This window comes from Nyctereutes procyonoides, unplaced genomic scaffold, assembly GCF_905146905.1.
Source record: "Nyctereutes procyonoides isolate TBG_1078 unplaced genomic scaffold, NYPRO_anot_genome, whole genome shotgun sequence".
NCBI lineage: Eukaryota > Metazoa > Chordata > Mammalia > Carnivora > Canidae > Nyctereutes > Nyctereutes procyonoides.
In genome coordinates this window covers 33,008,683-33,036,525 of record NW_026575135.1, presented here as the reverse complement: position 1 = coordinate 33,036,525, position 27,843 = coordinate 33,008,683, and the positions used below count along the sequence as shown (strand labels likewise).

At 42.6% G+C, this 27,843-nt stretch overlaps 1 protein-coding gene across 4 annotated transcripts; it reads right to left on the bottom strand.

Annotated features, from left to right (window-relative positions):
- Positions 1 to 302: 302 nt before the first annotated feature.
- LOC129495075 (cyclin-dependent kinase inhibitor 2A-like) lies at positions 303 to 27,442 on the bottom strand. 4 transcript variants are annotated; one of them, XM_055302422.1, is made up of 3 exons: positions 27,314 to 27,358; positions 2,682 to 2,988; positions 303 to 463 (listed from the first exon to the last, which is right to left on the bottom strand). In XM_055302422.1, the coding sequence occupies exons 2-3, from the start codon at positions 2,983 to 2,985 to the stop codon at positions 435 to 437; spliced, it is 333 nt and encodes a 110-aa protein (XP_055158397.1). In that variant the 5' UTR covers positions 2,986 to 2,988; positions 27,314 to 27,358; the 3' UTR covers positions 303 to 434. The 4 variants fall into 4 exon arrangements, 3 of the variants coding, with proteins under 3 accessions (XP_055158397.1, XP_055158396.1, XP_055158395.1); XM_055302421.1 differs by having other exon boundaries at positions 27,224 to 27,324; XM_055302420.1 differs by lacking the exon at positions 27,314 to 27,358 and adding an exon at positions 6,068 to 6,193 and having other exon boundaries at positions 321 to 467.
- Between the last annotated feature and the right edge of the window lie 401 nt (positions 27,443 to 27,843).

The following is a 27,843-nucleotide window of genomic DNA, read 5'->3' as shown; positions in this document are numbered from 1 at the left end:
TAAGGTGAGCCTTGGCACTACCACTTGATGGCAGTTGGACACAGGAAAGGCTTTGTAACCCATTTAAGTTCCGTATCCTTAGTTCACTAAATGTCTGTAATAACAACAGCGCCTTGCGGGGTGTTGAAGGCTGGAAAGAGGAAGGGGGAAGTGCCCACATAGATGTGTTTTCAGGGCCTATGGACTTGCTTCAGAGAATTCTAACCCAAAAATAAAAAGGCTGAAACTGTTTATTTTTTTTTACCTTTTATATACCAATATATAAATGGAAATACAAATGGAAATTTAAGGGAAAGGGAAGGCTGATTTTTTTTTAAACACTGTCTACAGTGTTAAAAAGTGGTATTTGATTAAGGCAAGCATGCAGGGAAGAGTTGGGTTGGGTGGGGTAATTCATTTTTGTTGATTGAAGATCAAAACCACTTGATCTGTCTTTAGAGCTCAATGATTCTTGAAGTCCGGGCTGTCTGCACAAAGAAAAACACCTTAGAACCTCGAAGTCAAGGCTCCGCGATCCATCCCGCCTTCCTCCCGTTAGTCTCCCACCTGGTATTCAAACACTTATGCGTGAGGCTTCGCTGGCCTCTCAGTATCCACCACCCGTCAGCACAGGGTCTGCCCCTCCAGGCTGGACCCTGCCCGCGGCCCTACTCCCCAGCGTCGCGAACAGCGCACCGCGTCCACCGCGCGGCGGGCTGCTCGGGCTCGCCGAGCTCGGGCCCGCGAGGCTGGGGCATGGAGGGCGCGCCACGCCGCCCACGGGCTTGCGGCAGGAAAGCCCCAGTGTATAACGCGTGCTGGGGGTTGGTCCACGCGGCGCCGGGCGCCGGCCACGAAAATACCGTCTGGCTCTTCGCGTATCCGCAGGCATCTCTTGCACCTGATGCGCGGAGCGACTCGGCGACACCGTAAGCAGGGGGCCCCTGAGGCTCAGGAGCGCCTGGGCAGGATAGGAACCTTCGGTTCCAGTCCTGTCGTCTTTCTCTCCAGGCTCCCTCTCCCCAACCCACTAATGTCTTCCTAAAGTTTCTCAAACCAAATCCACGTTTCGACCTAACACCCTTTCTTTGACTACTGGCTGGAACTTTAACTGGCCTCTGTGCCTTCCTCTCTGATCTGGCTGTGTGCGCGCTCCAGCCTGCCTTTCGGTCCTCCGGGGCCGCTAGGGTCTTTGCGCTGGAGAGTGTCTCCGCCCCCAGTGGTTAATTTCATCAGTCGGGCTCTCTGACCCCTCTGAGCCTCTCTTCCCATTCAGACTTGACTCTGAGCCATCACATTGGTTTTTACAAACTAACTGTGTGAAAATACATTGTGTATTGCTTAAAGTGTGTTTCCCAGAATGTAAGCTCGATGAGGGCAGGACTCCTGTTTTGTCTCATTCACTTTAAGTCCCATTTAAGTGGAGCTGAATGGCGTAGTAGGATGAAGAGGAGGAAGGGAAGGTAGGAAGAAAGGCGTGGGTAGACTTGTGTGCTTGGGTCAAATCTTAGTTTTGCTCATAAAGGGTTACCTTATTTGCGGGTGGCCCAGTTCTGTCCTCTAACCCTTCCGCCTCTTCAGCTCCTCCCAGTTCTTGCTCGGCGCAACCCGCCCTGCCATTGGTCCCTCGCCCCGCGCTGTGTCTGGAGGCGAACTTCAGTTGGGGGTGAGAGCGCGCGCTCGCTGGGTAGGCTAAAGGAGATCTTGGCGAGCTTCTCACGTCCAAGGCACAAAATTCGCTACCTCAATGGTCTAGGGCCCAGAGCGAGCCTCTTTGCTCTGTTCGCTCACGCCCAACTGAGGTGCAGAGGGTCTAATGCCCCGATTCTGAGCCAACATGGGATAGATCTCAGTATCTTCTCAGCCATGGTTTACCTTAAATATTTGTGTTAATTTCTTATATAGCTAATGGTTCTCCCTTCAGAAAAAGATCAGTGAGGTGGGTACACTTCAGGAAGGCAGGAGTGGAGGTGGAGAATGGGGTCCCAAGAGAAGAAGGCCTTGTGGTTGTGGAAGGAGAAGGAGAGGAGAATCACACGGCCATCTCCCCCCGTCTCAGCGTCTCAGCGATCTCTCTCGCAGAGAAGAAAAAGCTTAAGAGAGGGTCTCTGCTTCTCAGAGAGTACAGCAAATCCCCGTGTGCAGACTGCCAGGGTTGGAGAGGTCTCTCTCCCTTGGGCAGCTCTGGAAAACAACTCGGGATAGAGCAGAAGGTGGAGTTTAGTAAAATTTTGCAGTGGTGTGGGTAGGACAGATTTCTGCCAGATGATGCCTCGCGCAAAGGCTTTTTATGGGGTTGGTCCTGCTACTTAGATACGCTAATACGGAAACTGAAGAGAGCTAAATGGATGCTGCTGCCAGCTAGCTGGAGGAAGAGGGGGTCACTAGACCTCTAGCCTCTTGAGTCGTCAATATTCCACAGTCTAGGTCCTGAGCTGTGGGAAGGGTGAGTGTTTGGGGGAAATAAGGGCACGATTTATGAGATGGGCTTTAACGTGTGGAAATCCCTCTAAGCTATTTCCTATCCGCAGCGCAAGCAAGGCAGCGCGATTGGGACAGTGGGGTTGTCCTACAGGTTGGCAGTGTGAGAGCTGCAGCGAGACACAAGACCTTGCTCTCCTAGAATCAGCTTTCTCTTCTGAAAAAGGAGTGCTCTGGGCTGCAGAAGCTCTCGGAGTTCCAACTCAGACGTGCCACCTCACCTGCGTGACCTTCCGCACCTTCCGTACGGGCGTGGCTACCACTTTCGGTGCCCCCCGCGGCTGCGCGCAGGTACGCAGCGACAGCGCTGTGGCCCCGCTCCTCAGCCAGGTCCACGGGCAGGCGGCCCCAGGCATCGCGCACGTCCAGCCGCGCCCCGGCTCGGTGCAGCACCACCAGCGTGTCCAGGAAGCCCTCCCGGGCCGCGTCGTGCACAGGGCGGGTGAGGGTGGCGGGGTCGGCACAGTTGGGGTCGGCGCCGTGGAGCAGCAGCAGCTGGGCCACGCGGGTGCTGCCCATCATCATGACCTGCCGGGAGAGCAGAGTGGTCAGGACGGGGACAGGGGGCAGGGGCAAGTTTAAAGAACCTATTTGTGAAGCCCCTACCCCATGCCGGTACAAGCCACGGGCGTCTATTTATTCTATTTGCTTTCAGTTACCACCTCCCTTAGTTCTGCTCATTCCATTTTTCTGTCCACATTGAATTCCATTATATTCTCCAAACTTTTGCGGAATTCCAGCCACACCCTATTGTCTGTCAGAGGCATGACGATAGCAAAAGAGTGAGAGACTAACTGGCTTGAACTATAGCCTAACCTCCTATAGCCCCCCCCCCCATTTTGATACAAAATTATGTAAGGCCCAGAGATTTTGTATGGTTTTCTGTTGTATATCCAAGCCCAGGACATAATAATTGTTAAAAAGTGAAAGTGAAAACAACAAATCTTTAATTCTTAAAAAACTTTTAATATACTTAGCCTACCAGAATGTTAAAATTCACTCTAAGTATAAAATGAGGGTTCTCTAACCAGCTCCCAAATTCCTTCCCATAATGAGCTGAAGAATGCCCCCGAAGATGTGTACTACCTAAAACACTTGAAAGCTGTGAATATAATACCTTACATGGGAAGAGAGGCTTCCCAGATGTGATTAAATTAAGGATTTTGAGAGAGATTAACATGGATTATCAGGATGGGCCCAATGTAATCACAAATTCCCTTATGAGAAGGTTACAGAAGAAAGATCTAAGAATGGAGGTCAGAGAGAAGAAGATGCAGGGACCATGAGCACAGGAATGTTGATGGCCATTAGAAGTTGGAAACAGATTGTCCCCTAGAACTTCCAAAAGAAATGCAGCACTGTGGATCCATTTTAGACTTCGACCTCCAGAACTATAAGATAATAAATTTATGTTGGTTTGAGAAACAAAAGTTGTGGTAATTTGTTACAGCAGAAATAGGAAACTAAGAAACTTCCCAAGTTTATATACTCTGAGTGTTCATTAAACAGGAGGTGCTCCCTTCATTTGTTTGATAAATCGTCTTTGAAACAAAGTCATTACCAAAGAGGAATTTTTAAATAGTATCTACAATCACAGCAACCTTACAATTTGAGTGTTACATGGCAGATGGCAGTGGTAGATAATTTTCTTTTAGGCTAACCATTATTTGATTATATTAGCTAGACTTATAGTGACTGTATAAAAAGGAAATATTTTTAATTACATTCTGCATTAAACGTAAATAATTATTTCTCTAAGCCAAGGACCATCTGTGAAGCCTCTTTTCCCATGTAAGGTAACATACACTTAACTGATTTTAAAAGTTTTCATTATAAAAAAAAATAAAAGTTTTCATTATATTTTGCAGTATTAAAGTATGAAAGAAACCTAACACTTAAATACTTAAATCTAAATAGCAATCCAATGCTGAAAGAAAAAGAACCGATTAAATGAATATTTGTAGAGTGCTTAAATCCATTTGATAAGATTTTTTTTAAATTTTTATTTATTTATTTATGATAGTCACAGAGAGAGAGAGAGGCAGAGACACAGGCAGAGGGGGAAGCAGGCTCCATGCACCGGGAGCCCGATGTGGGATTCGATCCCGGGTCTCCAGGATCGCGCCCTGGGCCAAAGGCAGGCGCCAAACCGCTGCGCCACCCAGGGATCCCCATTTGATAAGATATTTAAAGTAATTATAATTTTCTATAAACTAATTAGTTTTGTATTAAACACAAGTTTGGTTAGGGTTCTAAACCAAAACCATGCACTCTTTTCTCTATGTTCTTATTTTCCCTATTAAAAAAATGTTAAAACTAATTATCCAACTTTTTTCTTTTTGTATTTAAACAAAGTCTTTTCTAACATATTCCAAACTTCAAGGCCACACTCAGTCTCTGAGCAAAATCTTAGAGAAATGAGAAATCATGCATGCATCTTTTTAAAGGACTCATGGTTTTCTTCTACCATCACACCACCTCTCTACTCTCAAAATCTCTTCACACTTAAAATCCCAAATAATCTCAAGTTTTAAGGCATTTTGTTTTTATTTTTATATATGTATGTTAAGGTATATAAAATTTATCCTATGTAGCATTGTTTCAGGAAAGGAAGATGACTTGTGGAATCTGCAATTGCAGGCAGTTACTTTCCTTTGTCTTATGCTTGAATTTGTGCAGTGAGCCTTTGTTTCACATACATTTTATTTTTCAGAATCCAAAATCATTGTCAACACTGGGAATAAAACTAGGGTGGTGACGAACAGGAAGAAATAGCGTTTTTTGGTTTTTTTTTGGGGGGGTTAGCCTGGATTTAGGAATTTAGTGAAGGCAAACAACAACAGCAAATACCCAGCACCCCCACCCCCACCCCCACCCGGAGTCAGGAGGGAAGAAACCACATTTCTGAACCGTGAGGAATCGAAAACTCTCTCAACTGCGTTAATCTATAGCAAGTTAAAAATAACAAAAATAATAGGAGGTACCCTCAAAATGGTAGCTAAATGGCCGGCATTATCTCAGGCAAGATCACACTGTTTTTCTTCATGTATGTCTGTCTGTATTCCCTAAATTCTCACAAGCACAGATGTGCCATACCCGGTTAAAGTAAAAACAAACACAATGTGCAGTTGCTTCCGAACAATTTCAATGCATATTTATTCAATTTACACAGCAGAAGGTTTCCAGTACAATCGCCGCTAGCAAAGGTGATGATCAGCTCCCTTCAGGGGTCTATGAGTTCCGGCCTAGTGGGCCCAACAAATCTTCCATTTCTTTAAAATCTTGCTTTACGTTCGTAACTGTGTATCAGATGGAGAACACACCTCGGACTATATTAGCACGAACAGGCTCCCTCCCCCCTCCAGATCTCAGACCAGACTTCTGCCCCGCACGTGCCTCCCCATCTCCCGCGCCCCCCGCCCCGCGGCTTCCTCTGCCCCCAGGACACGGACACTGGAAGCTCCGGGCTCCAGACTCCACCTGAGACCTCACCAGGGAGTCTCCCCGTCCCCGACCAGCGACCGCAGACCTGGTGGACTCCCTTACAAACCCTGTGCGGCACAGTCGTCCGCCACCGCCTCCTCCCGCCGCCGGCGCGCTCACCCACCTGAAGCGGGCTCCGACCCAGGCGGTTCGGCGCGTCGGGCGGCGCCCCCGCCGCGAGCAGCGCCCGCACCTCGTCCGCGCGGCCCCGGGCTGCCGCCGAGGCCAGCCAGTCGGCGAAGGGCTCCATGCTGCTCCCGAGCGCGGGCCCCCGGCTCCCTCCCTCCTTCCCTCCGCGGCGTCGGGCGCCAGCGGCCCGCCCCAGCCTCTCGTGACCCGCCCGCCCCTCCTCTCCCCCCCTCTCCCCTCCTCCGGGGCTGGCGGAAGCGGCCCCCAGACTCGGCCCCTCGACTCGTCCAACCGACTTTCAATCCAGGAGAGCGCCCTCCGCTCTCAACTCGCTGCGAAACGAGTCGCCCCACGCGTGGCCTCTGCCGTCTCGGTTCCACGGCTCCCCCAGGGGAGCACGACCGAGCGGCGGGGGGAGGGAGCCGCGGGCCGCCCCACAGCTGCCCTCGCGCCGCGTCGCTCCGCGCCCCGCCCCGCCGGCGCTCCCCGCTGCGGGCGCTGCTCCCCCGCCCCTCCCCCCGCTGCCCGTCGCCCCCCCGCCCCTCCCCCCGCTGCCCATCGCCCTCCCGCTCCCTCCCCCCGCCGCCCAAGGCGCCCCCGCCCCTCCCCTCCCCCCGCCGCCCAAGGCGCCCCCGCCCCTCCCCCCCGCCGCCCATTGCGCCCCCCGCTCCTCCCCCCGCCGGCCATCGCGCCCCCGCCCCTCCCCCCGCCGGCCCTCGCGCCCCCGCCCCTTCCCCCGCCGCCCTTGGCGCCCCCGCCCCTCCCCCCGCCGCCCATCGCCCCCCCCGCCCCTTCCCCGTCGCCCATTACCACCCCCGCCCATTACCACCCCCCGCCCCTTCCCGTCGCCCATCACCCCCTCCCCCCGTCGCCCATTACCAACCCCCATTCCCCCCCCCCCCCGCCGCCCATGCCCCCCCCCAGCCAACGGAGGCGCACGCGGTCTCGGAGCCAGTTAACCCGACTAAAGCGACATTTCTCTCGTTTCCGTCCTCCGCTGTACAAGCCCTTCGCATTTTAAAGCCGCACAGGATTTCTAACTAGCAAGTTCGAACCCGGGTGTTTCGCGTCACAAAGTATTGCTTCTTGTTTTACTCAGAAGAAACAGCGCGCTGCTCCTCGCGCGGTCCTGCGGAGGCCCGGCGCTGCGGTTACCGCCCAGGCTTCCCTTAGAGGCGACTTTCCCTTTCCCGCCCGGCGTTCTACACCCGGACGGGCCACCCGGTTCCCCGCGAGGCCCGGAACGCTTGCCCACACGTTGATTTGGGGGCGTCTGCAGACCCGCCAGCAGCCGTTGCCCCTACACACACCTGCAAAATGGATGGCAAGGGCGAAGGTTTCCCAAACTAGTTAGTGCTCTGTATAAGGGCTGGCTCCGGAGAAGATGGGGTCTGTTTAAGAGGGATGATGCAGATCTCTGCCAACAAGCAAATAGGAAACTGGCCAGAGAGTCACTGGGCTGATCGACTCCGTTCTTAATAATTAATTACTCGAGACCGGAAAAAAGTGCTGAGAGTTCAAGAAACAGAGCTGCTTAGTGATTCAGAGACCAGGTTCACACTACGGCCTTGAGGCGCTCCTCTCCCGCCGCCCCCCGCCCCCCCCATCTCTTCTTCCTTACTGGAAAAAAAAACCTTACAAGTTATCTTAGTTATAAAATGGGAGGCTAAGAGTGGTCCCTACTTCATAGGGCTGTTGTGACTTTTAAATTGATGACCGTACAAGCATTTAGAACAGTGTGGCACATCTTTAGCTAATACCTTACTTCTTAAGTTTCCCATTTTGAAGATTCTCTTACAATCTTGTGACGCACAGAGAATAAAATGCTTTGGATTGAATTATGAATACTATATGAAAGGGAAAGCCAAGAAGACTTTAATCTCTGAAAAGATAAAGGACACCCTCCACCCCCCTCATATTTATTTGTCTATTTATTTATTTTTAAAGGTATTATTCATTTATTCATGAGAGAGAGAGAGAGAGAGAGAGAGAGGCAGAGACACAGGCAGAGGGAGAAGCAGGCCCCATTCAGGGAGCCCGATGTGGGACTCGATCCAGGAATGCGGGACTCGATCCACGGACTCCAGGATCACGCCCTGGGCGGAAGGCAGGCGCTAAACCGCTGACCACCAGGCGTTCCCACCTCCCTCATATTTAATAATAAACAGATCTAAGAGGGTAACAAGCAAAAGAAAACCCAGCATAGTTCTAATTTTGCCTGTGGCTATTTTTCCTGTGGTTAATATATTTTAAGATATATATTATTTTTTAAAAAAGATTTTTTATTTATTCATGAGAGAGAGAGAGGCAGAGACATAGGCAGAGAGAGAAGCAGTCTCCATGTAGGAAGCCTGATGCGAGACTCAATCCCAGGACCCCGGGATCACACCCTGAGCCAAAGGCAGATGTTCAACCACTGAGCCACCCAGGCGTCCCAAGATATATATTATTTTAAAAAATTGGCTTGCTCAGGCTTTGCTGATACCTTAAAGCACATGCTTCATCTGCCTACTAGACAACACAGCTCTAGTCAAAAGTTATGTTTCAATCCCTAGTTGACTTATCTTGAAACTCCCAAAATATTTTCAGTTGCTGTTAGTTCAGGCAAAACATGGAATTTTAAAATGGTGCCAGTTAGGGACACTTGGGTGGCTCAGTGGTTGAGCATCAGTCTTTGGCTCAGGGCGTGATCCTGGGGTCCTAGGATGGAGTCCCGCATCGAGCTCCCTGTGAGGAGCCTGCTTCTCCTCTGCCTAAATCTCTTCCTCTCTCTCTGTGTCTCATGAATAAATAAAATCTTTAAAAAGTATATGCCAGTTAAAGGGGTATCTGGTTGGCTCTATTGGTAGAGCATGTGAGTGTTGATCTTTAGATCAGGAGTTGGAGCCCCACATGGGGTTTAGAGATTACTTAAGATTAAAAAAATAGGGGCGCCTGGGTGGCGGTTAAGCAGTTAAGCATCTGCCTTCAGCTCAGGTCATGATCTCCTGGTCCGGATGAGCCCTACACGGGACTCCCTGCTCAGCAGAGAGCCTGCTTCTCCCTCTGCTCCTCTGCCTGCTTCTGCTCTCTCTCTCCTTCTCTCCCTCTATTTCTCTATCTCTATTTCAAATTTTTAAAACCTTAAAAATATAAAAATAAAAAATAAAATGATACCAGCTAAAACACTTATGGGATGTACAATCTGTTATAAAAAAGGGATTATTGTGCTTTCTATACCAGGCACCTCTCAATTATCTGGGCAACTATGGTGTGGAAAATTCAAAATGAGGTTGAGAACATAAAATTCTTTTAATGTAGCTTAAAGTATTGTATGGGCAAGGGGAAAATAGTAATTGCAGTATTGGGAAGGAGGGGACAAATTTCCCTTATAATGTGTCTGGCTTTTAGGCTAATATCAAAATTAGCTTCCATCACTAAATAATGCTTCTTAATCTTGGAGCAGGGAGAGTGGGCCTTTGATAATCTGTTGAAAGCTACAAACCCTCTCCTCAAAAATGAAAGTATACAATAATTTTTTAAACTACTGTGTATATTTGAATTTGTATTTTTTAAAAGATTCACTTATTTTACAGTGTGCAAGCAAGAGGGGAAGGGAAGGTAGAGAGAGAGAAGCTGGAGCAGACTCCCTGATGAGCTGGGGGGGGTGCTTGATTTCATGACCCTGAGATCATGATTTGAGCTGAAATCAAGAGTCAGATGCTTAGCTGACTGAGCCACACAGATGCCCCTATTTGTGCATGTATTTCTGAATATAACTTACAGGGAATTCAGAAATTCTAAAACTCAACTATGGATTCCTACTCAAGAACTCATTAAACTTCTATACAATGTATTGGACTGTTGTTGAAGGCAATGAGTAAGGGAACCATATAAAAACAACTCTTAGGAACACTTGGGTGGATCGTGGCTGAACATCTGCCTTTGACTCAGGTCGTGGTCCCAGGGTCCTGGGATTGAGTCCTGCATCAGCGTCCCCATGGGGAGCCTGCCTCTCCCTCTGCCTATGTCTCTGCCTCTCTGTGTCTCTCATGAGTAAATATATAAAGTCTTTTAAAAATAATAACAAATTTTAGAAACCCTTAGATGAATTATATAGAAATGGAGGTTGACTTTTTCCAAGAACAGGTTTTAGACAGGTATATCCTAGGTCTGGCACTTGCAGTAGAGCTCCCAAAAGATTAGAGCCTCCTGGGGTGTGGCCCCTTAGTTCTAGAAATTGATCCCATACTCCATTAGAAATCTTGTGTAAATAAGTAGTTATTAATCGTATAAAACTTTCCTAGTTTTTCTTTTCAAGAACCTACCATATTCCCAATTTACTCTTCCATTTCAGCTCAGACCTGAGGGCCAGTACTTCAGAAGAAATAGAATATAAAACCCAGAATCCTGCTGCTGGTTATTCCAGCCTCAACTTGCCCATATGTAAAATGGAATCATAATATATTTCACAAGTTGATAAAATGAGATGATGAAGTCAAGAGCCTTCTGAATCCTAAAAGTGGTTACATATTGTTATTATCATTTCCAGACTTTTCTTCTTCCTTGAGTATGCCATGGCCTTATTTAGGTTTGTGCTGCCTCAGCAGTTTTGAAAATCTTTGGTATGAAATTTAAACTTGTTTCAATTTTGGGATGCCTGGGTGAATTAGCGGTTGAGTGTCTGCCTTCAGCTCAGAGTCCCAGGATGGAGTCCCACATAGGGCTCCCTGCAGGGGAGCTTCCTCTCTCTGCCTATGTCTCTCTCTCTGCCTATGTCTTTGCCTCTCTCTCTCTCTCATCAATCAATAAATAAAAATCTTTAAAAAAAAACTTGTTTCAATTTTGATCTTTTTTTTTTAAAGAAAGACTAACATTGATTCATTTGACAAACTCAGAGGCTAAGGGTGGAGCATGGTGGTGATTGGGTGTTAGACGTATGGGTTCTAGAGTAGGACTGCCTGAGTTCAAAACTGTACTTTTCATTTAATGCTCTATAACTCTGAACAAAGTTACTTAATGCATATAGGTATGTTTTCCCATCTGCATAAGTGAGATAATAGCAGTACTTTCCTCAAAGAGTTGTTTTAGTTGTTAAATGTGGCATTACATGTCATGTGTGTAGAAGAGTAAAGGGAAGCAGGGAATGACATAAGAGAATGCAAAAGGATCCAAATTTCTGGTGGCTTTGGCAGAGCCTGCATGGGTGCTGAATGCTGCCCTGAGCCTTGGAGAAAGGTGTAGGAGTATAAAGGTGTAAAAGGAGGAGAAAGATGTTCCAAGCAGAGGTGAGAGCATATGAAAAGGTGTAGGAGTCTGGGAACACTGAAAATAACTCACTGGGATGTATGGTGAGAAGATGGAGAAATAAACTCCTGGAAAAAAGTGGCTTCAGAGGAGACTGGGATGGGCTGCTCAGAATGTCAGAAGGAAAACCAGGGGTGTATGGGATGGCAAGGATGTGGGGACACCATGTAGATTATTTTCTCCCAGTTAGCTGTGATAGTTCACAGCAATATAGGGCAACAGGAGGTAGCGGGGAGGGGTAGAAGAGGCTTGAACTCACAGAAGGAAAGGTGCCAAGAGAAGGAGAGCTAGAAGAGGAAAGAAAGGAAGTTGAGGACCCGGGCAAGATAAAGTATATCTGAGCACCCGAGGTCCCTAAAAAGTCAGGAAGAAATGGAATACAAGGTACAGAGAATGGTCATACATTTGGACACAGAAGATATAGCTAGATTTGAGAAAGGAGAAAAGGTCAGGGCAGGGAGGAAGTTGAAGCACTTCCTTTCATGAACGAAGAGGGTGGCTTGTTTGCAGTGGGGATAAGATGGTGGGTTAGGAAGTGAGAGTGAATGACACATCTGATAAAGGGTTAGTATCCAAAATATATAAAGAACTTACCAACTCAATACCCCAAAACCAAATATCCACTTAAAAACAGGCAGTGATATGAATAGACATTTCTCCAAAGAAGAAATATAGATGGCTAACAGACACATGAAAAAATGCTCAGCATCACTCATCATCAGGGAAATATAAATCAAAACTACAATGAGACATCATCTCACAACTGCCAGAATGGCTAAAATTAACAACACAAGAAACAATATGTGTTGTGAGGATGTGGAGAAAGGGGAACCCTCTTATACTTGGTGAGAATGCAGACTGGTGCAGCTCCTCTGGAAAACAGTATGGAGGTTCCTCAAAAAGTTAAAAATAGAACCACCCTGGTAGTACCCCAGGGTAGTCTGACTCTTGACTAAACGTCCAACTCTTGATTTCAGCCCAGGTCATGATCTCAGGATTGTGAGATCAAGCTCTGTGTGGGGCTCTGGAGTCTGTTTGAAATTCTCTTTATCCCTCTGCCTTTGCCCCTCCCCACCTCCCTCTCTCTAAAAAAAAAAAAAAAAAAAAAAAAAATTACCCCATGATCCAGCAATTGCACTACCATGTATCTACCCAAAGAATACAAAAATACTAATTTGAAGGGATACATGCACCCTCTGTTTACAGCAGTACTATCTACAATAGCCAATTATGGAAAGAGCCCAGTATCCAGCAAATGATGAATAGATAAAGACGATGATGTGATATATATATACACACTCACACACATAGAGAGAGACACACACAGATAAATACATATACACATGCACTAGAATATTACTCAGCCATCAAAAAGAATGAAATCCTGTCATTTATAATGATGTGAATGGAACTTGAGAGTATTATGCTAAGTGAACTAAGTTGGTTAGAGAAAAATACCATATGATTTCACTCACATGTGGAATTTAAGAAACAAAATAGATGGTCATGGGTGGGGGAGGCAAACCTAGAAACAAACTCTTAACTATAGAGAACAAACTGATGGTTTACCAGAGGGGAGGTGGGTGGGGAGATGGGTGAAAAGGGTGATAGGGATTAAGGAGGGCACCAGGTGCTGTATGTAAGTGATGAATCACTAAATTGTACACCCAAAACTAATATTACACTATATGTTAACAAACTGGAATTTAAATTACAGTACACTAGTACACTGAAATTAGGTTCTGGTTCTGACAAGGCATTGCAGGATTGGCAAGGTATAATATGCACTGTGTGCAAACTTATCACATGATAACATTATTTTATCAGGAAAATAGAAGGCGTTGGAGAAATAGCTCTGAATTGGGACCAAGTGACAGTCCTGATGTAACAAGTGAACTGCTTTTTGACTGTGAACTCCCTTGAGACTATGTTTTAGCTTCAATGTCCCTATCTTTAAAATGAGATCTTGCTCTATTGTTTACACTTCATGAGGTTATTATACCAAGTGGGACACACACAAAAGTTGTTTTTAAAAGCATATATCTCAAAAAAAATAAAAGCATATATCTCTTTACCATATTCAATATTAGTATTGTTATTAAACACTTGTTCAAAATATAGTTTGAGGTTAAAAAATAAAATATACATAAAATATCTCTGGAAAGATACAGAAAAGTCTGTTAACTGTGGGGGAAGGAAATGAGGAACTGGGATGGACAGGAGACTTTCTTTTTCACATTCTGCAACTAGTTGTGTTTGAATTTTGTACTATGCATACATTAGACATTCTAATTAATTAACTGAACATAATAAATTTACTAGACAAGTACGAGTTGTCTTTCTGAAAACCATCATTCATAACTTTGACAAAGTACTGGGAAGACATGTATGGTATGTCAGGTGCTTGGTTTTAAGCTGTGAGTACAAAAAAGGAAGAATTCTTACTCAAGACGATGTATTGGTAACAACCATCAACATGTTTACTTCTCTGGAGGGGGACGGTGGTTTTGAAACAAGATGAGCTCTGGGAATGCCTGGGTAGCTCAGTGGTTGAGCATCTATCTGCCTTTGGCTCAGGTTGTGATCCCAGAGTCCTGGGATGGAGTCCCACATCAGGCTCATCAGGGAGCCTGCTTCTCCCTCTGCCTATGTCTCTCCCTCTCTCTCTTTATGTTTCAAATAAATAAATAAATAAATAAATAAATAAATAAATAAATAAATAAATATCTTAAAAAGAAAATAGGATGAGCTCTAGAGGGGAGTCTACATTAATAGTATTGGAGAAGGAAAACGCATTCTGATAAATGACACCTCAGACTTGTGTTTCCAGGGAAAAGATGTTGTATTTCAGGGTCTGAAGAGGATCTCTGAATGAAGAGGTTTCTTAGGAAATAGCTTATCAGGGCAAGGTCTGCTTCATAATAGAGTTTCTGGACACAGCTGGGTTAAGTCTGAAGAGATGAGCTCTAGGAATGAATTATGGGTGCAACAGGATTATTGGAAGACTAAGGCAATGGGAATAATTTTTAGGTACCCCTTTAATTTAGAAGAAGTTAAAATGCAAGGAAAAGAGAGTCCCAGGACTAGCTCCACTACCTATCACCTTAAGCAAGTCCTATTTTATTCTGGCTTCAATATCCCCATCAACAAAGGAAGTATATTAAATGACTGTGCCTCAAAAGATTATTGTTCTGCCAAGAAACATGCTCTCCCCTTGAAGTGCCCTTAGGTAAGAATTCTGAGGGTTCAGTTTCCATCTGGGTATTTTAAATGGGAAAGGACTTCCTTCCATGGAAAATGGCAAAGAATTAAAGGCTAGATTTTCCTTTAATTATTTTTCCACAAGGAGAAAGGGTACTTTTATCATGAAAGGGAGACTCCTGAGAAAGCAGAGCAGACCTCCAAATACATTTGCTGAGAAAAGGGGATCCAGGATTAGCTCTATTGAAAATTTAAGGTGGAGGATATTTCTTTCTCCCTTGTAATATTCTCTAATTAAATAAAAAATAGCACAATTAGGGATCCCTGGGTGGCGCAGCGGTTTGGCGCCTGCCTTTGGCCTGGGGCATGATCCTGGAGACCCAGGATCGAATCCCACGTCGGACTCCCGGTGCATGGAGCCTGCTTCTCCCTCTGCCTGTGTCTCTGCCTCTCTCTCTCTCTCTCTGTGTGCTATCATAAATAAATAAAAATTAAAAAAAATAGCACAATTATTGAGTATCTGCTATAAGTAAGGCACTCTTTTAGGGACTTTATGACATCTCCATTCTCTCAGAATTACTGTAATTTTTCTCTTCCTGCTCAAACAGGATTTTGGCAAGGAACATGAAACTCAAAATGCCTTCACTTATTATCAATTTGATGCATAATTATAGGTAAGTCACAATTTTTCAATGTTAGTTCCCAAAGTATTAACTGGGTATAGAATCTGCAGTACCTATCATCTTCCCCAGATCATTTTGAGGACAATTTAGAAGTGTATTACATGTTATATAGCAGATGTCTTTTCTAAGTTGTGTGCAAAACAAATGTGGTTTTAAATCTATGTAAGGTATTTACTATTAAAAGTTTCTATATATAAAAGTTTCCAAATAGAGTGAGTTCTTATGAAATGAGGAATTTTTGCAGCTCATGAAAATAATCATTCCAGAATTCAGCTGTTTGTAAATGTCTCTTTTGCATATCGAGAAGTTTCTGAGGTGAATGACTATCTGTCACTATTTCACCAGTTGAGAAAACTAAAATATTAGCACAGTTTGTGTGTACATGTACATCTATCGATCTATATCTATAGTGTGTATTTGTGTGTATGTATAATTTGTTTAGCTGCACAGATATTGAGAATTAGTGTCATCCTGAGGAACAAAGTAAGTAATATAATTAGAAAGTATGTAATTAGAAGAGAGACAGAAATAGAGACAATAGGAAATTCATTCAAAATTGCCAAGAAAATCATAATGGCTACCATCTGTTGAACTCCAACTATGTAATGACCAGCATTAAACAGCTTTACATATATCATTTTTTTTTCATATATCATTTCTAATCCCACAACTGTCCTGTGGGATAGAGAGTATTATCCTTCCTTTACAGATCAGAAAAGAAGATGCCCAGAGTGATTGAGGAACAATGCACAAGGAGATGGAATTTGAACTCAAGGTTAGCAGTTCTGTCTGAGAGATCCACACTCTCCCTATTATGTCTTCCTGTTGATTGATTTGTATAGTACGTGGTAGACAACTCAGCAATGCTTTCTTTTCTTTGAGAACTGTGCCCACAAGCAGATGGCAAAATCTGGACTAAGGTGACAGGGTCCCCACTTTCAGGAATTACTGTGTAATGTAATGTAAAGTGATGTATTGGTGGCTAATAATACACATATGACAGAAATTTGGATCTGGATGTCCTTTCAAAGTCACTTAACTATCATTTTTAAAAAATATTTTACTTATTTATTCATGAGAGACACACACAGAGAGAGGCAGAGTCAAAGGCAGAGGGAGACGCAGGCTACACGCAGGGAGCCCAATGTGGGACTCGAATCTGGGACTCCAGGATCACACTCTAGGCCAAACGCAGGCACTAAACTTCTGAGCCACCCAGGGATCCCCACTATCATATTTGAATAACTTTTTCCTGATGATAGTTTACATGTAAAAAAATTTTAAGAAATGAGATACATAAAGGAAATGAAAAATTACACTGCACAGAAAAATGACTGTTAACATTTTGAAATATTTTCTTTTTCCTTGCAATTCTGAAATAAGCTTTTCCTCTCACTTATCATGAAAACATTTCCCTAAATTCTCTAAAAAATCACTTTATAAACAGGACTTTATAATCTACCAGCTGCAACACATTCCACTGAAACAATGTTATCGTTTCCTTAGTGATGCCCCTGTTGTCAGATATTTAAGGGGTTTCTAATTGCTACAATAGATAGTATTGCAGTTTTTCAAAAAGTATAAGGCTCTTGACACATACTGCAAAACAGCTTTTCAAAAAGCTACCCCCCTTGATTTATAGATAAGAAAATGGAGGGGTGGTACATTGCCATGATTGCACAGTTCATAAATATTTGTTACAGGTCTTGAAATCAATCCTTTCTCCATAATCTTTCTGTGGTTACAGCTACTTATTCTGACTTGGACAGATTTGGTTGGTGAGAATGTCAACCACAGGGCAGCCTGGGTGGCTCAGCAGTTTAGCGCCGCCTTCAGCCCAGGGTGCGATCCTGAAGACCTGGGATTGAGCCCCAAGTCAGACTCCCTGCATGGAGCCTGCTTCTCCCTCTGCCTGTGTCTCTGCCTCTCTGTGTGTGTCTCTCATGAATAAATAAATAAAGTCTTTAAAAAAAGAGAGAGAATGTCAACCATATCCTTAAGTCTTGGAAGAGACACAAATGCAGCATGTTAATGGGACAATCCCAGTCTCAACAGCCTGTAGACTTGATTGCTCCTTTACCTAGCTCTGTGGGCTTAAATAAATTATGGATTTTTTTTTAGATTAAGTTAACTAACATATAGCGTTTTCTTAGTTTCAGAGGTAGAGTTCAGTGGTTCATCAATTGTATATAACATTCAGGGCTCATTACATCATGAGCCTCCATCTTCCCACCTCTCAAAATTGGGGAAAATAAAGCTTACCTCCCTCATAGGGTTATTAAAAAGAATAGAGGATGCCAGATATATAAAAATCTAAGCACACAGTGGGCTCTTAATAAATAGAACTTACTTTTTTTGGAGACTAGGTATGACATTTAGTATCATATTACTCATGTAAGTCATCAAAATCAGTTTCCTCTAGGGAATTTTGTTGTTGTCACTATACATTCTGGTAGGTACCTGTGTTTAAACAAGCAAACTCCCTTCCAAAATGTGTGATTAATTTTGTCTTCTTAAAATTCTGACCCCCTGAAAATAGAGCTTCTTTGTAGTAAAGTTGGCTGTGTTAAAAGAACTTCCACAAAAAACTTTATTAAATCATAGGAAGTAACAATGAAGTCTGTGAGTGTTCAGTGTTTTCCCTGCATTCATTGCCACCCATCACAATTCCTCAGTGTGCAGTTCAAATACCAGGTACAATGAGGACGCTATAGGCAGAAGTGAGGGGTTATAAAGTTTACCTTCTCGAAACCTTTATTCCCAACCTCCCTCTTTTTCCTACTGATGGGATAGATTTTTTCCTTTCAAACACATGTTGCCCTCTTACTGGCTAAGCATCAACACATATAATATTCTCTTTTTGCTTATGCTGCTGATGTATGTATGTGTTATTGGAATGCAAAGAAACTACTGAAACTCACAGAGAAATAATATTGTCTTAAGTTTTCATTCTTGGGTGGGGGGAGTTGACTGTTCATGGTTGTTGGATTTCACAGTGACTTAGGATATTCTAATTTCAGAGGAATCATTTAAGTTGAAGCTTTCCTCTTTAAATGGAGAACTGGTTGCCCTCTCCCAACAATTATTCTTTAAGAGTACTAGCCTGCCTTATTGGAGCTCTAAAGTCCTACTGTTATATTAAAAAAAATTATTTTTTTGCCTTGTCTGGACTTCTGAAGCCAAAATGTCACCTGATATCACAAAAATTATAAGAGATAATTCTTGTTTTGGATCGCTCTTCTTCAAGTGACATTCTTCACCTAATATGTGATCAAACTCCTCTGGAAGGGATCAACTTCATAATGATATGCATCAACTCTGAACACATCAGGAAATGGTTCCTACTCATTTTTAGCACCTTTTACTGACAGATTTAAGATCTCCACTCGTGATTTCCTTTGAGTCTCTGGGTTGAAAGTATAGCTTTATATTTTTCTTGCTTATGGTTAAAGATGATAACTTACATACTTAATTTTTAAAAAGGCAATGAAAACAGAATACATTTTATGTTTACTCTGCACCAATTTTATATACCTAAGTCAATTTTGCTATAAGGAAGTTTACATAATATATTTAATCTTTTTGATATCCTACTAAATGTAAATAATTGCAGGCCACCTTCCAAGGCAGAGATTCTGAGGTTCTAAGGATGACTTTAATGTTTCTCCTCCTCTTTCCTTGCATTCTCTCTCTCTTTCTCTCTCTCACACACACACACAACAGAACTTCTTATACTACAATTTGTTTTTACAAAATTCTGTGCCAAAACTATTAATTCAGATGTTCAGACTAGTGGAAACCTAACCTTCTGGAGGAATTAAGAGTCTACTACCTCAGCACTCCCTCCAGAAATTATTATTCTGGATCATTGAGTGTTTTGATAAGTTGAACGCAGGTCAATAACTTTTTTTCAGCTTTCTAAGACTATTTGATTTCTCATCTTAGAAAACAGAGGTTCATGAATATTGTTTAATATCTACTTAATGATTATGAATACTACAGTTCAGAGTCCTACCATAAAGGCCATCATATAAGGCTTCTGTACAGGTAGAGGTTTAAAGAGTAGGCAAATTTACACTGATTTTACCTGACACCTTGGAATGTGGAAGGGATTTGAATTGATAAATATATTTTTATTATGATATGTATATTCTTTAAAATTTTCAGCTAATCTGAATATTTGAAGTCAAATTAAGTAGGCACTTACTCTAAAAGTAAACTAATGTGCTTTTAAGGGCATAGTTTAATTTGAATCTTTAACAACTGACAAATATATGTCAATCAAAAGTTCCCAATGTATCTTTACATATAATACTATATCTAGTTTTTATTAGATGAATACTATAGACTACTGTCTCAGGTTTACAGATGAGACAATGGAAACACAATATTTTAAGTACTTAGTCCTAATATTACACAAGTAAGTAAAGGAAACAATCTAATCCCAGGTCATGCATTCCAAGAAAGTGACTTTGCTATTTCATGCCTTAAGTGATTTCTATGCTTGTGCATAGGCTTCACATTTATTGCTCTTAAGTCAAAGTGGGAATAAGTATAATTTATACTTTGTGTATATATTTCTCTTTATCTATATATCTGGAAATTATAAAGTAGTAAGCGTGGGCACTCAGGGAAAGAAGCACACCCAGTTCAATTGTACATGAATTACTGGTGAATGACTTTTAGCAGACCATACAACAACTTATCTGAACCCCACTTTCCAGTCTATAAAATGAGGAAATAAAAGTCTAAATCAGAAGAATAATGTGACAATTGAATGAGATTATGATAGTTGATGTGCTCTATCATTGTTAAGCTCCTTATAATTATTTTGAAGGAAAACAGAAAGCCAACTCTACCATAGGCTTTTGGAAGAAAGTTTCAATAAGCTTGTTTCAAAAATCAATCTTGTTTTAGGTTACATAAAACATACAATTATTCAGCATGTAAAGTGAATGGAATAAAAGTCAAAATATCCCATGTTATTTGGACATTTAACAATTATTTCAAAGTTAAATATACTATTTGTTCTACAGGTGAGAAAGATTTGCAACTGGGGGGAGTCATTGTTCTTTGGATCGCTGCTGTTTCTTTAAATTGCATGCAAGAGTTGTACAGTTGCTGAGTCAGATGATCTGGCAGGCTCAGAGATTCAGAGCAAGAAAATGGTGGCACTCAAAAAAAAAAAAAAGAAAAGAAAAAGAAAAAAGAAAGAAAAGAAAAGAAAAGAAAAGAAAAGAAAGAAAGAAAGCAAAACATAAGTTTCCCTAATTCGCCAGCAAAATAGGTATAACATTAGTTAGACAAATTATCCTTTACAGTCAGAAAACTTATAATTTGGAAGGCATAATATTTTAGTCTTTCTTATAATGGCTAATTATTTTTTAGCTTATATTATTTATACATATTTCCCCTCTGGCCATTGTGCTTTTACAGAGATACAAAGGCCCATCATTTTGTCCACAAGTGCTTTATTCTGTTATGGCTACATTTTACTACAATTTTGCCTTGATTGATAAATATAACTTAAACCTGTGAAATACTTCTTGGTTTTGTTTTTCCTCTTACATAATTTTAGACTGTCCTGTTTACTAGCCTGGTTTCTGGTTTGGATAATAAAATGAAATGAAAGAAACCCTTTATTATCTACCTAGAACTATTCATCCTATGTAAGCAGGGGATGTATACATAGGATGGTGTATACATGTATGTATAGTGTCTCAAAAAGACAAGATATCATAAATGCTTTATGTGGAAATGTTCCATCTGGTCCTACAAGCTTTAACACGCAAGTATACCCTATTACATCCTTCCCCCCCTAAATATGTTAAATAGTAAAAATCTGGCATCTAAGAGATGATCTTCCAATTCAGATATGAAGGACCACATACCAATAAACAGTCTCTTTTATTTATTAAAATAGCCCCTCCATTGATTACTCAGACTCTCACTGTCTTTCCTGGCACCCAGAGTGTGACTCTAAAATTTAAATCATACCTAAAAGCCAGGGCCTTGATTTAAAAATAAATAAGCAAAAATAAGGTTTATAAAGCAACATTGGCCATATTTGCCAAATGTGGTTGCAGAAAGGGTACCTGTAACAGAATCTCCCTCAAGTCCTTATTTAAAATGCTTGGGACCCACAGCAAATATGCTGAATTAGATTTTCTGAGAATAAACCCCAGAAATGTGTATTTTAAACAGCAGTCCAGGGAATGAAGCTGCTGATAACCTTTGCCATAGTTCTTTGACTTCTCACTAATCTCATGCTTAAATTGAGAAAGTAGAGGCATATTTATTTACACCACTCTGCACAATTTTATTAGTTTCAGTTTGTTTAAGAGATTACATATCTTTGTTCATATAGTTGTGAACCTCTACAAAACCTTTCTTCCTACTAGCTTTGAAACCATTTAAGTAAATTCTGAGCTTGTTCTTTCTTTCTTTCTTTCTTTTCTTTTCTTTTTTGTGACTAGGTATTAGTTGAAGAATTAAAAAGTCATTTGTGATACAATTTTTATGCTTTCCTGAACAGAGCATTATGTGACTTACAAAATAAAAAAATATAAATCAACTTATTTTTTGAAGGACCTCTGAGGCATTGCAATTTTCAGTCTTGTGGTTGATGGTTTTATTTTTTTCCCTTTTATTATTTCTTTCTGATTATGTGGGTCTGCCCAATTGCAGCAATCATTCTAGGGCTCCTGAAATAAATAACTGCACTGACAAGCAGAGATTTTCTTCAATTTTCCTTTGTCTAAAAAACAAATGCTACTGACACTAAGTTCAACAATTGTCAATATACATGTTTTTGCTGAATACACATTGAAATAGCATTAATTAGGACATGGTGAATCTGTGCAGGTCTCAAGTTGGTGGGCATTTTCTAGGATGGAGGAGAGCCTTATAAAGTGACCTTCTTTCTCCTACTGAACAAAGCCTGTATTTATCCCCAAGGTTTTCTCCATTGGTTGGCCTTCTGTCATAGAATTGATCTTGTTTTAATACATACTGACTTTTTTCGTGAAAAAAAATTTTTTTCAAATGATTTCATTTGAATGTTTTAACGGAGGAGAAGTTCTCAAACAGGAAGAAAGCTGCAGTAGGAGAAGAAAACAGTTGAGAGAATTGGAGGCAAATTCTTCATCACTGGAAAAACACTGCGGGTTAGTCTCCAAGCCATCCAGTGCCCCAGACAGGAGGACAAAAAGGAGGAGGCCTTTTCAACACGCTTTGGTGGCCACTTGGAGCCCAAAGGACTGGCTACCTGGCGCGGAAGGGACACTTTCCCCAGGGTGTCTCTCAGCGAACCTGGTTCATTCTGCTCCCTCCCTTCCAGAAGAAAGGCCTAGCCAGTTCCAAGCTGGGGAGGTGACCTAGAGACATCCTCTGTCAAGCCTGCACCTGTCCTGAATCCAGAAGGCCACCTAGGACTCTGCCGGCCCTCACTTCCTCGTCCACCTTGTGACGCCCCATTCCCGCTCCACGTGTAACCCCTGGTCTGTTACTCTGATCAAATCTCACCTGAGGAAATAGTTGGGGTGTGGGGCGAGGCCCAGGGGCGGCTAAGAGCAGAAGGGGTGCGTTCGCGGAGTGGGGTGATCATGGGACGGTCCTCTCAACTCTTGCTAGAGGGTCCTACCCCAGCTGCCAATTTAATTTCCGGGTTCCGCAGCGTCTCTAGGAATTGAGAGTGTGGAGAGGTAGGGTCCAGAGGGGCGGTGGCAGCAGCCCGGAGGTGGGGGAGGCGAGATCCAAGTAGCTTGGGGAGTGAGTCTTGCTTCCCCCTGGCGGGCTCTCTCTGGGGTCCTGGAGAGGCCCCTTGCAACCCCTGCCCCGCTCTGGGAGGCGGTGAGCCCTGTCTTGAAGAGGTCCGGAGAAGACTAGTGAGAGGAATTCCGCAAAGGGTGCAAGTTATGTGACCAGAGGCCTAAGACCCGAGCACTTGGGAAACAAGCACAGCTATGCATTTACCGTCTAGGTAAAAACGAAGTAGGAAGTGAACAGGCAAGGGCATGCATCAGTCCTGAAGTCACAATGCTTTCCTGCTTTCCCCAGATCTTACAGGAACCTTCTTATATAGGATACTTGCACAACTGGTTCCTCACTGCCTCTCCCAGTCTAACGTTAAGCAGGCTCTAGTTCATCCCTAATGTGCATCATTTCAGGCTTCAAAAATGGTATATATACATATATATATAATAAAAATATATATATATATTTTTACTGGTGATGGTCATGACACTTTGTAAAACTGAGAAGTATAAGGAAGAAATTAAAGATTACCAATCCTAGTCCCCCATCCTAAGGAAAGCACTACAGATATTTTGGTACATAAACGAGGTGTGGAGGTGTGTGGGTGTGTGTCCAGAGAGAGGAAAAGAGAAAAAGGAAGAATAAGTATTGTTTACTATTTTGAATCTTGAAAAATCACTCAACTTTATAATGTAATCATTTCAAGTTCTATTAAATATTCTTTAGAAATATGATTGCCTATTATATGCCAGAGTCCAGAATATTCCAGACCATTATTCCAGAGTATGGTTTTGTGCCACAACTTAACATGTTATTGCTCAAATTTAAGGTAATTTTCAATTTCTTGCTACTATTTATCTGTCTGTATTGATCTTTGTCATAATCTTTCCTTCTCTGGATGATGCCTACACAGAGAATAATTGAATAAGAATGTGTGGATATTTTTTTCTTACTAAAATTTTTTTAAAAATTAAGCTCTATGACCTATGTGGGGCTTGAACTCACCACCTCGAGATCAAGAGTCACATGCTCTAGGGACTGAGCCAGCCAGGTGCCCCCAAAAATGTGTGGATATTTTAAAAATTCTTCATACCTACAATAATAATGTCCCTGCCATTGGAGTGTTTAAAAAATGCACTAATCTTATTAGTCAATAAACAGACACAATATTAGTGACCATTATGTGAGAACAAGAATTTAGAGATCTGTAGCTTTTTAAAAAAGCTATTCAATACTATAATTTTATACTTAGAAAGTGAAAGAATATCCATTGTTTACATAGTTTATTTTAAAAAAAATTTTTTTACATAGCTTAAACTGTAGAAATAAAACACCACAAAAATATTTTATCAGGTTAGATTTTGTAGCAGACAGGATTCTCTGGCCTAAGGTATTTTAGTATGGGGGGGGCAAGTGAGATTGTTATACTTCTCAAAAAGGATGAAAAATGAAAAAGGATAAAAATACTGGGTCAAGTGTTCAGCCTTCCTCTAAGAAAGTATTTTTGAGATGATTTGGACCAGTTTTACTAATAGGAGCCATTCGCATATTGGAAAAATGGTATAGCTTAACTCTACCATGGTAGTTACTAGTGATGAACTAACACGTAACTAGCAGACCTATAAAATATTACGGACATAGACAAGTTTATTTCCTTACTGCCTTAGGATGACAATGGATTTTTTAAAATTCAAGAGTCCCCAAAGAAGTAAATGAATATTAAGTTTTGGTGACTGAAAGTGTCATTGTTTCTTTAGAACATACGACAACCCAGGAATCATGTTCACATTGGGAATAAAGGTTTATGCTAACTGTATAGTGCTTACCTTGAGAGAACGCTTTGCTGTTAAAGGCAATAAAAAAAAACATAAGAGTTCCCAAATAGTAGTAAAGAAATAAATACTTAATATTATAAAAATAGGACTGTTTTGTAAACACACCAAGGTAGAAGTAACAAATCAATTAATGTAATTCATCAGGCATGTGTGAATAAGAAACTAGTAATATGGAATTTTATTATATGCATTTTCCAGCCAGATAAAAATAGAAAGTCATAATGAACACAGTTGCAGAAATTCTAAAAATAAAAAATAATTACACCTTATATATTTGTATTAAGCAATTCAAACAAGTAATTTTTTAGCATTTTGGCCCTTAAGAAATTGTATGAGTCCCAACTTAATTACCACCCACATATAGTCTTAAGTCAGTATAACCATAGGCATAATATATATTTATATGAAATATAAAATCATACATCACTTATAATTAATACTTCCATTTGTCATATTTATGTGTATAATTTCACAAATGAAGTGGGATAATTGCACATATTCTTAAAACATATTTTATTCTACTTAAGTCATGTGTTCTGTGTTCAGATATTTAATAAAAATTGGGCTTTTCAAGTAGTCAATACGTTTTTAAATAACTTCACATATTATTCCTAAAAATTGATTTATACAGATAACAAGAAATAAATGACTACTTTCAATGAATCTACTATTTTTATATTTTTGACATTTCATAAAATATATAAAATGAATATGGTATCTAACATAAAGTAATTACACTATTACATTGTGTATTCTTAAAATAGAAAACATGTAATTATGATATTTACATAGATTAAAATTTTCTACTCTTATTATAGATTTCAAGAAACAATCTAATAGTTAAAATAGCTTTACATAGAGAGTAATAGTAACAACTCTGATATCCAAAAACATGTGACTAAACCTTTGCTGGTAAGAATAAAGCACCATAAAACAAACAAACAAACAAACAAACAACAATAGGGTCTTGTTAATGTTTTAAAATGGGACTGAAGTTAAGTCCAGCAAAATGCTATGAAATCTTGTAAAAGCTCTTACTAATTCTTTTAAAAAACTGAACTTTTGTAATAACATGAAAAAAATGTGTATTTACCCTGTAAGTTGTTTGTAAATTTTTTAAAGATCTTCTTTTTAAGTAATCTCTACGCCAACGTGGGGCTCGAATTTACAATCCCCAGATCGAGTTGCCAGCTCTATAGGCTGAGTCAGCGAGGCGCCCCTGCTTGCAAATTTTAGTAAATTGAGGCACTTAACTAAACACCGGTAGTTTGAACAGTTTCACATTTACATCTCAAAGGCCTATTAACGTAACAATAAAAAATAATTCCTCTTCTCCTGGCCTTTGCTTTTTCAAAATATCTATTCCTGGGGAAATGGGTACCACAAGTAAGGTCACAAAAATGAAGCCTCATTAAATTGCTTTTAGGTTTATATCCAAATTCTAACTAGGATCCTGCCTATTGTAGTAATATGTATTTTCAGTTAATCTGGTCCTAGGAAATTACACGGAGTAAAGATTCGTCTGATGGGAGGACAAACCTCCCTAGGATTTTGTTTTTCAAGAAGTAGGCCTCATTTTTAAAAGAAGTGTTAATTGTGGCCTGAGATGATTAAAATATGATGGGTTGTGATTTCTCAGACTCACCACCGTAGGTCTATTTTTTGCTAAACATTTTGCTAAGCATCATCCCGAGCAGTTTGAATCTGTTAGGGTTCCAAATAGGAGATCGCCACCTTACCACCACAGCCCAACCAACTCTCTACTGACTGCAGAAGCAGTGTTTGCTTCTTGGATCAGTGTTTCTATTTCGAGAAGTCAAACCATGTGCTAGCCCCCCCTCCTCCCGCCCCCAACATCCTCCACTACGGTAAGGAGTGAGGGCTGACCTGGCAGGGGAGAAAACAGGTGGCCCCCACAAAACCAAGACCGTTAGTAAGCCTTTCCTCCAGGGCGAAATGAAGTGCCCTAGAAACACACCTTCTGAGTGTGTGTGTGTGTGTGTGTGTGTGTTGGTGGTGGTGGTGGTGGTGGTGGTGGTGGTGGTGGTGGTGGTGGTGGTGTGTGTGTGTTTACTGACTCCCACCCAGGAAATTCAGGAGAGACTGACTTCTAAGGTGGCGTTAGAATCTCCCGGCTCTTCCCGGAGTTTCACGGGATCGAGGAGGTGTGTGAAGGGGGCTCCGGGCTTAATATATTGGGGGTACCGCACCTTTAAGTAAGTGTAAGCCGAACGGGGAAAGGGGGGAAAGAGCTTCCACCCCTGGAAACCTCCTTCTCCTGTCCTGGTCTGGAAGATGGTTCATCTGTATTAAATCAAACCAAACAAAATCTTCCAAAGGCCGAGTGCGTCCGGGACTGCTGCGCCCGGGGCTTCTGGAGGCCTTTCTTACCTGCTCTTCGAGGATGCGCTCTGCGACGGCTCCTCACTAGCTTTAGCACCAGGGCCGCTGCGGCCCGCACACCCGGCGCTGCCCACTCACCCGCGGGCCGCGCGATCCGCACCACGAAAGCCCTCACTCGCGGCGGGCCCCCAGCGCGCCGAATCCGCACAGTGATCAAAAACGCGCGCACCATAATCTCGCCGCCGCCACCTCTGCTGTGCTCCTCGATCGCTGCGCCGCCTTTTGGCATCAGAGGTAGGCAGCGCGGCGCCCGCCCCCCGGCCGAGGACGGGGACCCACGCACCGCCCCCCGCCCATCTCCGCCCCGCAGGCGCGCCCCCGCGCCCCCGGCGCGCGCCCCCGCGCCCCCGGCCTCCTCCGATCTCGGAACCGCTCTGCGCCCGGCGCGCGCGGGAAAGGCCGGCGGAGAAGCCCCGAGCGCTGCGCGCGCGCGGGCCGCGAGCACCCAGGGCTCCCCTCCCTTCCCCCACCTCCTCTTTCCCGCCCGATCCGCGCTCCCCCCCACCTTCCCACCCTCCGCGCGGGCGCCCCACGCGGTGACAGCTCAGGGGCCTGTCGCCAGAACGCATCTCCAGGCCCCCGCCCCTCGCAACATTTGTCACCTGACA

Bases quoted from the DNA above. Each gene is read 5' to 3' on its own strand.
- LOC129495075 (XM_055302420.1), bottom strand. From the start codon at position 6,193: ATGGAGCCCTTCGCCGACTGGCTGGCCTCGGCGGCAGCCCGGGGCCGC. The intron at 2,989-6,067 runs GTGGGTGAGCGC...CTCTCCCGGCAG, and splicing joins TGGGTCGGAGCCCGCTTCAG to GTCATGATGATGGGCAGCAC. The intron at 468-2,681 runs GTGAGGTGGCAC...TTCTTTGTGCAG, and splicing joins AGGTGCGGAAGGTCACGCAG to ACAGCCCGGACTTCAAGAAT.